Source organism: Alexandromys fortis, unplaced genomic scaffold (genome assembly GCF_014885135.2).
Source record: "Alexandromys fortis isolate MF-2015 unplaced genomic scaffold, M_Fortis_MF-2015_v1.1 scaffold_152, whole genome shotgun sequence".
Taxonomy (NCBI): domain Eukaryota; kingdom Metazoa; phylum Chordata; class Mammalia; order Rodentia; family Cricetidae; genus Alexandromys; species Alexandromys fortis.
In genome coordinates, this window is record NW_026068045.1 from 1,188,698 (window position 1) to 1,203,376 (window position 14,679).

The following is a 14,679-nucleotide window of genomic DNA, read 5'->3' on the forward strand; positions in this document are numbered from 1 at the left end:
AAAGTGCATGGAAGGTAGGAGGGGCGTCCCCAGACTAGAATATTTTTAAGGAGTCAGTTTCTCGCAGGCTGTGAAAGCTCTCATAACTTTCACCTAAGTAAATCTTGCAGGAGCTGGGGAGAATTCCTGGGACTCTGGATTGAGCGAGCTTTGTGTGTGGAAAGCTCCCAGAAACATCGACCCCGCAAGTCTCAAGATGAGAAAGATCGGTCCTTCCCTGAGCCTCTGTGGCCTAACGAGGGACCCGAAATCGGACTGAGAGGAGGACGCTTGCACTTTAGCCAGGAACTCAGTTTCCGTGGCAACCAGCTGGAAGCTAGGCCTCTGACAGCCCGGGCATCTCTATGGTTTCTGTGTCCTAGAAGGACCGAAGTGCACTTCCGGGAAGATGGCGACGCCCACGCCTGGCGTGACACGTGCTTCCACCGAGAGGATCGCGCACTGAAGGTAAGGGGTTTGCTTCCTCAGGGGCAGGAGCGAAGGCAGAGATCCGCCAGTAGTTCCACCCTGCGGACTGCTTGCGGCCAGCCTTTAGGCTGCTGCAATCGGGTGGCTCTGGCCATCCCTGAGAACTGACTGGAGAGGGGACAGTGCCTCAGAGTGCGCTTGCAGCCTTCACAGATCTAGCTGCGTCTGCCTATGCCTGGCCATTGCAAGTATGTTGAAAGCGATTCCTACTTGCGTTACTCAGTTCTGTCCAGAAACACTGAACGCGTTCTTGCTGTCAAGGGCTGGGAAATAAAAACATCTCCGACTCCGGGGAGTATGGTTTTGAATTACTGTGTCGAAGAATAGGATGTGGGAAGTCTTACGGAGAGAGAGAGAGCATAGCAAACTGTAAGAACCCAAAAATAGCAGCTTCTGAAATTCCTCACTATCAGCCAATTTGGTTTCAACGAGTAACTAAAGTTATCAGTGCCCGATTTCTTCTTCATAAATTACGGATAAGGAGTACCTTCTACGATTGTTGGCAGGCGTAGAAAATCCATGCGAAGCAGTTAAGAGCAGGCTGGTGTTGAGTCAGTGCACTACCAGTGTGGAGTATGATTGTTGTTGTTAAAATAATAAAATGATTTCTGAGAGGTTTTAAGGTGACCTCAGTATCTAAATTTTACTTGTGTTTCTGTATCAAGAAGCAAGGTAGCAATTGGAAGAGAGAAACTGTCTGGTCTCTAACCCTGGCCAGCCGGTAATTAGACCCTATCTAAAAACAAAAAAAACAAGGGGGCGAAAGGGTAGGGCCTTCTTTCTGTCGCTGTGCTCAAGGTTCAGGTATCACTTGGGCTTTATATAACATCCTTCCTGGTGGAAAGGCGGATAGAAATGTGGTTTGACCTAAATGTGCCTCCTCTTTATACGTGAGATGCCTGGTAGCCCCAGCCCCCCATTAAAAGGTTTTGTGAACTTTGCTGGCTTTTAGCTGTGCAGAAGTTGGAGAACGTTCCTAGCCACTGGAGTACACAGGGTATATTCTCCCCACAGAGCAATGGTATCACTTGTGGGGTACCTGGGAAATCACACGGTCTGTACAGTCATAAGAAAGAGGATTTATGAGAAGAGTTTTACCTTGTGGGCCTCAACCCAAAGGGGTCTGGTTTTGAGAGCCGAACTTACTGTTTGTGTGAGGTAGGGTCTCACTATGTCCCCTTACTGGCCTGGAACTCAGCGTGTAGACGGGTTGGCCTCTCTGACTGAGATCTGCTGGTCTGTTTCCTGTGCACCACCACACAGGACTGCCAGGACTGCTTTGCTTAATTTTTTAAAGTTTATTTCTTATGTATACAAGTGTTTTGCCTGCTCGTATGTATGTACGTCTGATGCATGCCTGCTGTCAATAGGAGGGTGTGGGGAGTTGTGAGCTGCCTTGTGCTTACTGGGAACCAAACCCTTTTCTCTTCAAGAGCAGCAAGTGCCCTAACCACTGAGCCATCTCTCCAGGCCCCAAAACTGTCATTCTATACATCATATAACTTCATTGTCTCTAACAGTTGGTCCTTATCCTGTGCGTTAGCGTCACTGCTATGGAAAGAACTGCCACAGATTTAGTGGCTTAACTCGATAAATAAATAATAACTCTAAAAATTTATATGTGTGGGTGTTTTGTCTGCTTATATGTCTGTGCCATATGTGTGCCTGGTTCCCGGAGATCAGAAGATGTCAGATCCCCTGAAACTGAAGTTTGTGAGCTGCCATGTGGGTGCTGGGAATCAAACCCTGCTCCTCTGGAAGAGCACCCAGTTCTCTTAACATAGAGCCGTCTCTCTAAGCTCGGGGGCTGTTTGTTTGTTTACTTATTTATTTATTGAATGTGTGTATGGGCGTGCATGCATATGGAGGCCAGAGGTCAGCCTTAGGTGTAATGTCTCAGGAATTAACCGCCTATTTTTTGAGACAGAGTTTCTAACTGTTTGGTGACACTAGGCTGGCCTAAAGTAAAGCCCTGGAGAGTTTTTCCCCTCTCCATCTCCCACACTGGTGCACACCTGTGCCTGGCTTTTCTCGTGGTACTGTTGCTTTTTAAACTGTCTTACACTCCTGGCCACCTTTTACTCTTGGTATCTTATGTTGCTTTGGAGTTTTGTGTTCCTTGAGATTTGTGACTTGGGAAGTGGGTCATTGGTGGAATTTATTAAGTGGGCTGGAAAGATGGTCAGGGGTTAAGAGTACTTACTGCTCTTCCAAAGGACCTGAGTTACTTTCCAGCACCACATGGTAGCTTGCAACCATTTATAATACAAGTTCCAGAGCATCTAGCAGCCTCTTCCAGTCTCTGAGGGCACTGTGTACACTTGGCACACATACATGCAGGCGAACACCCATACAACTGAAGTTCAAAGAGGTCTTGTTTCTAAAAGCATCTTTGTTCCTTCAGAAGTGTTTGCAATATTCTAGAGGGCCTAGGCTGTTCTAGGGTTGAGGTGTTGTTTTCCTCTGCTAGATTGCTATCACGACATCCATCTTGATCCCCATTGCTCCCCTGAAATTAGAATACTGTCTGCACAAGAAGTATCAAAGAGTAGGCCTGCTATGAAGTACAGCAATAGCCACTTGGTACCAATCATTTAAGGAAGTAATGGAACATTGTGCATGGGGGGAAAACTCGGGGGGAAAACAGGTGATTTAGTCCTGGGTGGGCAGAGAAACTAAGGGAGGAAATATATCAAAGAAGGAGTGGTAGGGCTGGGTAGGCCCTGCCTCTGGGATAAGGCTAACGGCTGACTGAAAAGAGAAAGGTTAGGAAACACAGTCCCAGCTCCCAGGAGGGGGCCTGTAGACCTGGTCGGTGTGTTCTTTGGGTATTAGAGGGGAATGTGCTGGAGGGAGGGTGTGTAGGGAGAGTGAGAAAGCCATCTGGCCTTTGGTTGGCTCTTTAGGTTCCTTCCCAGGTTCCCAGAAGTCAGCCTTCGGGAGCTAGTGTTACAGTCATGGTCTGAGCATTGTTTCACAGGTAGAGTCTCAGGTACGAATTACACCTCCTTCAGGTTCCTGGTTGCAAGTGCTGGGCCTGCCTGTGTTATTCCTGCATCCCTCGCCCCTTCACCTGTCACCTTCTGCTCATCATTCTTAGACCAATATCTAATGTTTAAGAGCATTTCTTAAAGTTTTTTGGACTCAGGGCTGGAGAGATGGCTCAGTGGTTAAGAGCAATGCCTGCTCTTCCAAAGGTTCTGAGTTCAATTCCCAGCAAACACATGGTGGCTCACAACCATCTATAATGAGGTCTGGTGCCCTCTTCTGGCCTGCAGNAATAAATATAAATAAATATTTAAAAAGTTTTTTGGACTTCATAAAAAGTTTAAAGTAGACTTTAAATCTGATGAAAGTTTCACCTTTTAGAGCTGTCTCTTTGAGACGCTCCAGATTAACTCAAGTAGCCCCATTAGTCAGCTTTGGCAGTTTTCTGCAACCAGGGCGGTAGCACATAGTATTGATCCCAGTACTTGGCAGGCAAGGCCAGCCTGATCTACAGAGAGTTTCAGGCTAATGGGGGTACATAGTCTCAAAACAGAAATCAGTTGTCTCCTATACCCATAACAGATGATCTTAGCACAAATTGACACTGGTAGTCTGTTCAGTGTTGTGTGCCTGCTTAACCGTTTTGGAGGCAAATTTAGTGTACAAGGTAGGTCCAAAAGGAGTATGTGTAACTGTAAAGAAATGCAGTTTCTCAGAGTTATGCAATTTGGGCTAGTGTTCAAACTGCTTGAATGGGTCTTCAGGCAGGAAACCCAGGTCCTTTTTTCCTCGCTTGTAGGATGAGGTTAACACCTCTTGGACAGGACTATCTCTGAAATTGATACATGAGGTGATTGTGTGTGACAGCCGTCTTTGTTTATTCAGTGTTGCTAGCATCCCCTTCCTAAGCGGAACAGTTTAAAAGGAGGCTTCTGAAACCTGAACCAGTAATTGCTGTAGACGGTAGGTTCTCTTAAGGACCAGTCTCTAGCTCAAGATACCAAACACCTCATTGCTTTGTTTTTAGAGGGTAATAATTTAGGGAGATCTTACAGACTCTGTAGACAGGCTTACTGGTTTAAATTCTCCATATGTTAGTTGTGTGACTTCTAGCGAGCTACTCATGATAGCTTACATTTTAATGTGTGTCTGTATGTGTGTGCGTGTATGTGTGTGAATGTACATGTGTATGGAGGTCTGAAGACAGTCCATGGAAGTCAGTTCTCTCTTTCCACTAAGTAAGTCTCTAGGATCAAACTCAGGTCATGGGTTTGGCAGGAATCACCTTTACCCACTGAACCATCTCTGGCCATCACTTGCTATTGTCTAGGAGCCAAGGCCAGTGAATGGTGCTGGGGATTGAACCCAGGCCTCACTCAGGCTAGACAAGCATTCTGCCTACTGACCACATGGTGCCCTTTTCTTTTTCACTCACTTAGGGTCTCAGATAACACAGGCTGGCTTCAACCTTTCTATATGGCTCTGGATGATACAAACTTTTGATCCCCTTGCATCTGTATTCCAAGTGCTAGGATTATACATGTGTGCTATAGGATGCTGTGGGTTGAAACCTGGGACTTTATGTGCATTAGACAGGTGCTCTGTTGTCCAGGCTGTGTCTCCAGGGCTTTCTTTCCCTATTCAAAGGATGGTACCACGTCTTCCCTGGTGAGAATCCGAGGACAAAGACTCTGCCCACCATGAGTGTCACCCCAAAGGTCAAGAGTCGTGGGATGAAGTTTGCTGAAGAGCAGCTGCTAAAACATGGATGGACTAAAGGTGTTTTAGGGCCCCTTCCATATCCTCCCAACTCCCTTTCTTCTGCTCCATGTCGGTTCAACCAGAGGAGAAACTAGTTTAAAAATTTTAGAAGCGGGCTGGAGAGGTGGCTCAGAGGTTAAGAGCATTGCCTGCTCTTCCAAAGGTCCTGAGTTCAATTCCCAGCAACCACATGGTAGCTCACAACCATCTGTAATGGGGTCTGGTGCCCTCTTCTGGTCTGCAGGCATACACACAGACAGAATATTGTATACATAATAAATAAATAAATATTTAAAAAAATTTTTTTAGAAGCATAAATTTTCCGACCTATTGGAAAAAGGAAGAATGGATGAAATTCTCATTCTTCGATAATGGGGGATAATGAGGTACAAATAGTTGGGCAGATTGGAGGAGGCAGCAGACATACGACACAAAAAGATCATCCTGGGTCAGATAGAGGCACTTGTGGCGCAGTGTTAGAAAGAATGGAGTGACGAGATTCGGAAAGGTTCATAGTAGCCCAGTGATCAGTGAAAGGCAAGGCAGTTGGCCCAGGAGGACTTGCTGCGGGCTCAAGGCAAGCTGCAAAATAAACCACTCGCTGTCCTCTGCAGGCAAGGGCCTGGGCCGGAACGAGAATGGCATCACCCAGGCCCTCAAGGTGACGCTGAAGCAAGACACCCATGGGGTAAGCCTGGAAAATGACCAGCATGAGTGTGAGAGGGCACCCATGAGGGCCGGGGCGGTGCTCAGACTGTGACTTTCATTTATTATTTACCTGGAGGTGGGACATGACCCTGCCAAGGAGTTTACAAACCACTGGTGGAGTGATCTCTTCAACAAGACTGCAGCCAGCCTGGTAGTGGACACAGGGAAGGTATGAGTTTGTCAGGTACACTGATGAATGAAAGTGTCTGGGGTGCCACAGGGAGGTACAGCATGCTGCTTTCTCAACCGATGCTTCCCGACAGGACGGAGTGCAGATCAGGCGTCTTTCCACGGAGACCACCCAGCGTAATCACCCCAAGCCCAATCTGCTGTACCAGAAGTTTGTGAAGGTACCAGAATGAGAAGTGCAGTTCTTTACTGGGTTCCTATCTCCCATGGGGCCTGATCCTTATTTTACATATGTGACCAAAAGGGTGAAACACAGAATGCTGAGGAACCCGTAGATGGCTTCGAAAGGAAAAAGAACAGAACCCGGGCTTTCCAGCTTCTTTACTGCAGCTGTAAAAAGCCAGCAGTTAGGAGCACAAACCTGTGCTTGGGGCTTCCTTCCCAAGTTTCTACATCTGTTGGCTTCTAAACTCTTTGCCTCTGGTCTCAGTTTCCAGTACAGTTAGCTGACTTTCTACAAAACATCCGCAGGGTTCTCTCTGAAACCCAAATCGGATCATGATCCTTTGTTTTTCAAAAATGATTCTCTGTGTAGCCCTGGCTATCCTGAAACTAACTCCGTAGACCAGGCTGGTCTCAAACTCAAGAGATATACTTGCCTCTGCCTCCCTAGTGCTGGGGTTAAAGGCGTGCACCGCCGCAGTCTGGTTCCACCCTTTTTGACGAGATCGGCTTGGATGGCTGTGATTTGTCCCTCTTGGCTCACTCCCACCTGTGTCTCTGGGACAGAAGCAGGTCTATTGTTTCTTCTTCAAGAAGCTATGTTCTCCCTCCTGCCCTTTCTCTACCTGCTAACCGTTTCTTGACTTTCAGACTGAGATTATACATAAGCACCTTCTAGAAACTACTCAAACCCCGGCCTGAGCTATCTGATGTGGGAAGGGCAACATTTATCCTAACTGCTCATGTAATTACATCTGGACTAGATTCGTCTCATTCTTTTTTCTGTTTATTTTTATGCGTGTATATGCATATAGAGGCCAGAGCCTGACACTGGGTATCTTCCTTGACTAAACTAGGGTCTCTCACTTGAATCCACCTCTTGCATGCTGGGATCACAGGTGGGTAGCCATGCCTGCCCAGCATTGTGTGGATGCTGGAGATCCCCACTTAGGTCCTCACGCTTGCACATCAAGTGCTGTTACCAGCTGAGCTGTCTCCCCGTCTGGACCCATTCACTGTCCTTCAACTCGGTCCTGAGCTACAAGGCCCATAAAGGTTCTGTTCATCTACTAAACAAAAATACTGGGAATAGGAATGCTGCCTTTTTTGTCAGCTCCTGGCACCTACTCCACTATGAAAACTTAACTGGAAACGCTTTTCCCTGCGTGTGCTACAGTCAGCCATCTATGAGCCAGAGAAGCCCTGGCTGCTATGTCATGGTCTGGCCAGCCAAGACCTAAATTGTTTCTCAAACCATAGGGGAGGCGTGGGAATAATTGAGGCACAACTCACATGGCTGTATCGGGAGGGAGTTTTCAGGGATCCCTCATGAAATCCTGAGTTCACATCCTGAAAATTCACCCACATTTATTCTCCAAACAGCTTTTATACCAAAACGTAAACTGAGGGGAAATTCATTAGCAGTCTGTTTCCTAGGTAGCGGGGAGAATGATGAGGTCATGTCCACACCTCCCTATGTCCATTTTGTCACATCTTCCTATCTATGGCTGCTCTGTATGCCTGCTCTGTCAAGCAGACTGAGTTAACACCTCCTTTCCCAGACGACCTCCTAAATTGCAAAGAAGGAGCAGAGCGAGATTAGCATATCCTGACCTTTGTTTAGGATGGCCTCAGTTTGTCTGGAAAGGCTGGGTAACCACCTCCTGTGTGGCAGGTGCAAACTGTGGCCTGAAATTCTGGCCGCCATACAGTGTAGAAATGTGGACCTGTATAACATGGGCCTACAATTCGCTCCTTCTTATTAATTTAATAAAACCTGTGCTTCTGCCACAGGACAGATGATGGCGTCTGCCTTTGGAGAACAAGCATATTAATTATGTGAGCGCCTGTTGGAGGCATCTGGGGAGAAGCTTCAAACCTGTCTCTGACTGCTGACTTCTGTGAACAAAAGAGATTAGGGGAGAGAGAGAACTTTTGGGTTCTGTGTCTTGGAGCCATACTTTCTTGTCAGGAGAAATCATAATGTTTTATGAATAATCATGTTCCTAAAGACTATAGTCTCCTATTTAAAGGAGAGGAGGATCACCTGAGTTGAAAATGGTTTTTTAGCTGGTTTAGAGCATCTCTGAATGTTTTACATTGTATCAAAATCTAAAATGTTTAACATATGCATTAAACCCACACATTTATAGGGCATGTCAAACTTTTCTCAACATCTTATAAGCAGTTATAAACATTATCAGGTCAATACCATAATTAACAATAAATCCAAACGTTTATAGAGCCTGTCAAACTTTTCTTAACATTTTATAAGCAGTTATAAACATTATCGGGTCAATACCATAATTTTAGAGTGGGAATTAACAATAAATCCACAATTTAACATATCACAGTCTTTTAAAATCCATATTAATCAAAAGACAAGAAAAGTTTTTTTCTGATGGTTTTTTTCTGGCCGCCATACAAAGTAAAAATACGGGCCCATCTCCTGTCCAAATTGAAATACGCAGGCTGCACAGCTCTGCAAGGGCACAGTGGTGAATTGTAGGGCTTCTTAAAGGGAGGAGAGTTGGTAACGGTGTCGTTGGCTTCATCCATCTCCATGGTCCTTTCCCTCCAGACAGCCACACTGACCTCAGGTGAGGAGAAGCCTGACAGAGCGAGCAGCAGTGATGACAGCCACGAGCCTCTGCCTCCAAAGATGTGAGACTGTATTTGGTATTGAGGGCATGTGGGAGGAGAGACCTTGGCATCTTAAGAGGATGAACAAGTAAGCCTAATGCTTGACTGGGCTCTTCGAAGGGAGGTTGTAGAATTAAATAGACGGGCTATTCTTTGTATTCTTAGTACTTCAAAAAAGTACCAGGTTTTGAATAAGAAATAATGAAAATGTACATTTTTTAGACAGAAAAAAATCAAGCCTTTTCACCATCTGTTTGTGATTTGTCATCTGCCCCTACAGTCTGACTGATGAGATGCTACTCAAAGCCTGTAAAGGGCGAACAGCACACAAGTAAGTTGTGGTCGCCTTCTGGGTTTCCCATCTTTTCTGCCTATGCTTTAGAATAGCCGGTGCCACCTCTCAGTTATTTCCATTCCAGGGAAATATTGCTGTTGTTGATGCATTTGTGTTTGAAGTTAGGCAGCTGCCCTCCCCTCTATTCCTAACTTCTTATGCTGACTTGGACCCATCTCTTAGGGCTGCCCGGATTGGAATCACAATGAAGGCCAAACTTGCTCGCCTGGAGGCCCAAGAGCAGGCCTTCCTGGCTCGGTTCAAAGGCTCAGAGGATGTGGGCACCTCTCAACCACAGACTGACAGGGAGCCCTCCCGAAAGAAGAAAAAAAAGAGGAAACAGAGAGAGGAGGAAGAGGCTGTAACACCTGAAAAGAACGTAGGTGAAGCACTCCTAGAATACACTGACCAGAGTGTTAAGAAAAGCAGGAAGAAGAAACGGAGCCGGAAAGAAGAGAAAGAGGGAATGGCTGTAGGAAGTGGGGAGGAAGAGGCTGAAGGAGAAAGTGGGCCTAGAGAGCTGAGCACAGTGCAGTCTGATCAGTCATCTAGGAAAAAGAAGAAAAAGAGGAGGCAGCACCATGAAGAAGAAGGGGAGATGGAAGTCTGTGATAAAGGAGGCAGAAATGTGACAGGCAGGCCAAAGGCAGTAGACAGTGGAGCAGGCACAGACCCGTGGAGAAGCAGCAAGAAGCTGCAGCACTGTGGGGAGGACTTGGACACCCAAGATGGAGAAGGGAAGGATGGCCTAACAAAGAGAGGCAAGAGGAAAAGACAGAAGTGTCTTGAGGAGGTGGTCTTGGATGTAAGCGATAAAGATGATGATGGCAGGACTTGGGAAGTAGAGAATGAAGGTGAGAGAAGTCAGGCAAATCCAAAGGAGAGAGCTGGCATCAACACTGACCAGAGAGCCAAGAAGAAGCAGAAGAGGGACCGGAGGTATCCAGTGCAGCCCTGCTGATTCCTCTTCAGGGGTAGCCTGGGTTTGCCCCTCTGCAAGCAGCTAAGGAGCACCAGTCCGCTGAAGGGGAGACATTCCCTGAACAATGTCCTGTCCAAAAAGTACAGACCCTGGTGCCCAGCTAAAGGATGATGGAAGAGAAATTAGGATAAGAGTTTCTATCTGAAGAAGTGTCTCTGGTAAAAGTCTAAAAATGTAGACATATGTGAAAAGACTTTTGTTTTTTGAGATAGGATTTCTCTAATATAGCTCATGCTTTCCTAGCACTCAGAGATCAACCTGCCTCTACCTCGGCCTGTACTAATATACCCTGCAGAATGTCTTCATTTGTAAATACTGTGAAGATTAAGAAAAGCACACATTTGGATGTATGGGCTGGGCTGCCTGTTTCTAATCATGATTAAATGAGGTCATTCCCAGTTAACATCATCATTTCCAGCATGTGACATTCTGAAAACAAATTAGACGGCCCTTGGAGACTTTTGAAGAAGCTCTGTTACCCTCTTGGGGTCTTGCTACAATGCTAAGCTGAAATTGTTTAGAGGTATCATCTAACTCCCTGCGTATCACAAATCTTTCATTCCTGGGTATGGAGTTATTTTCTGTTGCTTACAGATGCCTGGTCTGTTTTTGCAAACGAAGTGTAGCCTGCTGATAATTATTAAGGCCAGAAGACTCCAGTTTGAAGAGAGACGGCACCAAGCCTTTATTAGAAACCTGCCCGCCCACCTCCCTTACTGTAGAAGGTAGACACACTCTGTGTCAGGGTAGGATGGGAGGTTTAGCTGGTACTTTTTTTCTAAAGCAGGTGGTACAAAACGTCCCCCCAGGAAATGATACCGGCCAGTAAAATGGGCTGCAGACTTCTTGGGAGCTGTCAGTGAGATGAGTAAGTCTGGTTGGATTCCTCCAGGGTTTCCCTTCTCTACATCCCATCCTGAAGAGAGAAGGTGGTGAGGAAGTACAGATGATCAGGGAAACTCTTAGTCCAGTACTATCAGGTTTGGGTTTTCCCACAGGGTCAGCATGAACTCTGCTCCCCAGCCCTAATGTGGGGATGGAAAGGTACATTCAGATTATTTTAGATCTGGTCTCTGCTGTGGGTCAAGAATCCACTCCTCTGGGTACCAGCCTGAAGACAGGTGGAACACCAGACCCCCGCACCATCTGGGTCCCAGCACCTGAGGGAATGTCGATGCTAGCGATGGGCACAGTAAGTCCACTCAGGACACTCAAGATGCTGTGGAATGGCTCCCGAACATCACCCTTGAAGCTGAAACCAAAGATGGCGTCCACCACCAGTTCATACAGCTCATCAACCATCATGGGCTGCAGGGGAGCAGAAGAATATCAGGAATGTATTGTCACATAGGAAGGGCTGTCCCTGCACCCACAGACTACAGAGGTATGGAGATAATTGCTTCCTAAGGTGCAGACTGTGGCCATTCTGAATTCAGGCATATGTTCTGAGTGCCTGCCTGCCTGCCTGCCTGCCTGCTTCCTCTGGGAGGAAGGGGCTGACAGTGTAGGGAGCCTGAGCCTGGAAGCCAGAAGGGACCAATTCTGCCTTAGCTTTGCCTTGCTCCGATTCTGTGATTCTGGGCAAACCATTTCTCTGAATGTCAGTATCTCCATCTATAGAGTAAGTTAATTCTTTAAGTTTCAGATTTCCCACTCCTAAATCCATGCGTCTACAGAAAAGGCGTAGGATGAGGCCCTGAGGGTCAGGTCTGTGATAACTGCACGCTGGGGAAGACGCTGACTGCAAAACAGGGGTGCCCGGGAGCTGCTAGTGCTGGGAAGTGCTGGAGCATACACTATGTTGGGGCTCCTGCACTGCTACTCTGGAGAGCAACTTTTATGGCGGGCAGACATTAGGCAAGCCAACTCGGTCTGAAACCATGAAGGGAAGGGCAGAGGCAGTACTTACTGGGGAGATGAGGAATAAGCCACCTACCTCTGGGGGCATCTCACTGAGGAAAGGAATGTCCATTTTCTGACACTGAGTCACTAGGCCAGTGAAGAGCGGCTTGTTAGGTCTTTTGGGGTAATAGATAGTTGGCTGGTAACCCTGGTTGGAAAGGAAAGTAGCCATTCAATCTCTGATTCCAGACTGCTTATACCTTTTCACAAAGGCTAGCTCATATACTCACAAAAAGTTTGAGGTGTCGCGCGCAGACCAGGCCGTCCCCTCCATTATTCCCAGGACCACAGATGACCAAGACGGTAGGGGGACTCTTGGACATGGACGTGGGGGGATAAGCCTGAAGGCAGAGGCGCAAAGGGTCTGGCAGTAACGGCCCTCTGCTCCACCGCGGGAGGCCTCCCCACCCATGCCTCCCAAAGGCTTTGCACCGCGCCACCTACCTTGGCAATGGCCGTGGCACAGCTCAGCCCGGCCAGCTCCATGAGTTGATCCACGCTGAATTGGTATTCGTTAAATAGCTCTTCGTCCACGGCCCGCGCCTCCTCCTGGCTGAGGGAAGTCCTGGCCTGAGTCCGCCGTCGGGGCGCTGGGGGCGCGGCCTGTCCCGCCCCGCCCCCGTGGGAGAAGGTGGCCGTACCTCAGGTACTTCACCGCGGCGCTCGCCATGGTCTCCGAGCCCCGGCGCGGCGTCCCCCACCAGGCAGGCCCTGCAAGGCACACACTCTGCTGACCTGCGACCCGGGGCAGGCGCGAGCCCGCAACCAGCAGCCCGACGCCCAGCAGCGCCCGCAGCCCGGACATTCGGCACGCTGCAGTCCGCCCGGCCGGCGCATGCGCACGGCCTGCCCGGCCCCCAGCGCCGTTTGCGTCCAGTCGTAAGTTCCGTGTCCCAGGCGTACCGCACACCTTCGTTCCGCCTGGCATTCTCGCCTTTCCTTAGCGCTACAAGAGTTCAAGCCTAGGTACAGATAGGCTTTGTTTACTACCTAGCACTCTCCTCGAACTCTTCTGCCTGCAGCTTCCTTCGTGGGAGGCTGGCATTACACGCATGTACCATTGTGCCCAGCTCTTTTTTTTAATTAATTAAAAGGTATGGGGGCGGGAGGGAGGAGGCGCGCATGTGCCCCTGGTGCACAAGTAGAGTTCAGAGGACAATTGGAGAGCGTCCGTTTTCTCTCCATCCACCATGTAGGATCCAGGAATCAAAGTCAGTTTGTCAGGCTTGGCAGGCTCTCCAAGTCGTCCTGTGGGCCCCTCCCATGCCTGTTTTACTTATTTAATGTAGGAAATAGAATTTATAAGGCAGTGGTATTGGCTGGAAATTTAGATTACTCGTCTAACTACTTCAAGTCCAAGGTTCCCAGGTCTTATTCAAAACCTCACTAGCTTTATTTTCTGATTTCACTAGTCTGTGAGTGGCTTCACTTTTACATGTTACTCAAGAGTCCTTACAGAATTGCTGGAGAAAATAAAATTTAGTCTTAAGCTGTTTGTTTGTTTGTTTGTTTTTAGTTGGCTTCTGTGTAAAGTTTTTCCGGCCCAATAAGCCTCTCTACCGACACAATAATCTAAATCAGACCAAATCAAACTGAATTAAAAAAAGCTTAGGTTTAATGGATGCCAGGTCCCGGGTGGCCCTCGGGATACTTGCAGCATTACCCTAGGCTTGGAGAGGGTGATGGGAGTCAATCCTCTGCAAGGCGAGTAGTTCGAAGGCTGCAGTCTCCCTTGCCGATGTTGGTGAGGCTGGACCTCCATGGCGTGGCATAGAGGATGAGCCCGCACGGGGCATTGTGATTTCCAGTGTCCAGGCTGCTGGCAGATAGGGCATGGCCTCGTAGGTGGCAGAGGCCTAGGGCAATATCGTGCCAAATGGTCATTTAGGAGGATGGAAAAGCCAAGAGTTCCCTCTGGTGGCCACTGTGTCCCGCTGTCAAGGTCATACTGAGGCCAATTCAGAGCATAGAGAAAGCTGTTTGGTTCAGACTGTACGGGACGTCCCAGTTCATAAAGATTTTGTAAAAGGCAGCCCAGGGCGGTAGAGGATCCAACTTAGAATTGCAAGAGTCCATTTTAGAAGTCTATGCCAAATCTTGGGACTCAAGCCTGTCGCAATGCGTCCACTATGACAAGGTTCTTGAGTCAAAAGGTGGGAAGTTGAGGGGGTTCATGAGAGATGTGTGGCAAATGACTCTATCCATGTAGTCCACCTCAGCAAGAACCGCCTCGCTGCTTGCGCTGGCACCTGGCACAGAACAGCCCGAAAATCGGCAAACATAAATGGTCCCTGGACCCTAGAGCCATGTACTCACAAAGGAGAACTCACCAAGACAAAGCTGATCTTAGCCTGGTGAAGAGCGCAACACGTGGGCCTGGGCCAGAGGGAAAACACCCACACACACCGTGGGAACCTACAAATGTTAAGTATTTTCTAGCCCTACAAACCTCTCTGCCACGGCAAATAATCCCAATAAGATCAAATCAGACCAAATTAAAATTACCCAGGTTTAAAGGGTGCCAGCACTCCCAGGTGGCCCC

The 14,679-nt window shown here is 47.9% G+C and overlaps 2 protein-coding genes across 5 annotated transcripts; one reads left to right on the forward strand and one right to left on the reverse strand.

Moving 5' to 3' along the window:
- Positions 1-296: 296 nt before the first annotated feature.
- LOC126486484 (G patch domain-containing protein 4) lies at positions 297-10,895 on the forward strand. Of its 2 annotated transcripts, none has more exons than XM_050118682.1 (8): positions 297-447; positions 5,104-5,235; positions 5,832-5,905; positions 6,002-6,094; positions 6,189-6,275; positions 8,858-8,940; positions 9,200-9,250; positions 9,437-10,895. In XM_050118682.1, the coding sequence occupies exons 2-8, from the start codon at positions 5,157-5,159 to the stop codon at positions 10,212-10,214; spliced, it is 1,245 nt and encodes a 414-aa protein (XP_049974639.1). In that variant the 5' UTR covers positions 297-447; positions 5,104-5,156; the 3' UTR covers positions 10,215-10,895. The 2 variants fall into 2 exon arrangements, with proteins under 2 accessions (XP_049974639.1, XP_049974640.1); XM_050118683.1 differs by lacking the exon at positions 297-447 and adding an exon at positions 456-656.
- Positions 10,896-13,011, reverse strand: Naxe (NAD(P)HX epimerase). Of its 3 annotated transcripts, none has more exons than XM_050118684.1 (6): positions 12,779-13,001; positions 12,582-12,690; positions 12,368-12,478; positions 12,172-12,285; positions 11,396-11,543; positions 10,896-11,260 (listed from the first exon to the last, which is right to left on the reverse strand). In XM_050118684.1, exons 1-6 carry the CDS (start codon positions 12,940-12,942, stop codon positions 10,977-10,979), a joined length of 930 nt encoding a protein of 309 aa, XP_049974641.1. In that variant the 5' UTR covers positions 12,943-13,001; the 3' UTR covers positions 10,896-10,976. The 3 variants fall into 3 exon arrangements, with proteins under 3 accessions (XP_049974641.1, XP_049974642.1, XP_049974643.1); XM_050118685.1 differs by having other exon boundaries at positions 10,896-11,151; positions 12,779-12,997; XM_050118686.1 differs by lacking the exon at positions 12,368-12,478 and having other exon boundaries at positions 12,779-13,011.
- Positions 13,012-14,679: the final 1,668 nt, after the last annotated feature.

Bases quoted from the DNA above. Each gene is read 5' to 3' on its own strand.
- LOC126486484 (XM_050118682.1), top strand. From the start codon at position 5,157: ATGAGTGTCACCCCAAAGGTCAAGAGTCGTGGGATGAAGTTTGCTGAA. The intron at 5,906-6,001 runs GTAAGCCTGGAA...ATTTACCTGGAG, and splicing joins TGAAGCAAGACACCCATGGG to GTGGGACATGACCCTGCCAA. The intron at 6,276-8,857 runs GTACCAGAATGA...CTTTCCCTCCAG, and splicing joins TGTACCAGAAGTTTGTGAAG to ACAGCCACACTGACCTCAGG.
- Naxe (XM_050118684.1), bottom strand. From the start codon at position 12,942: ATGTCCGGGCTGCGGGCGCTGCTGGGCGTCGGGCTGCTGGTTGCGGGC. The intron at 12,286-12,367 runs GTGAGTATATGA...CTTTCCAACCAG, and splicing joins CGCGACACCTCAAACTTTTT to GGTTACCAGCCAACTATCTA. The intron at 11,544-12,171 runs GTAGGTGGCTTA...GCTCCCCTGCAG, and splicing joins TCAGTGAGATGCCCCCAGAG to CCCATGATGGTTGATGAGCT.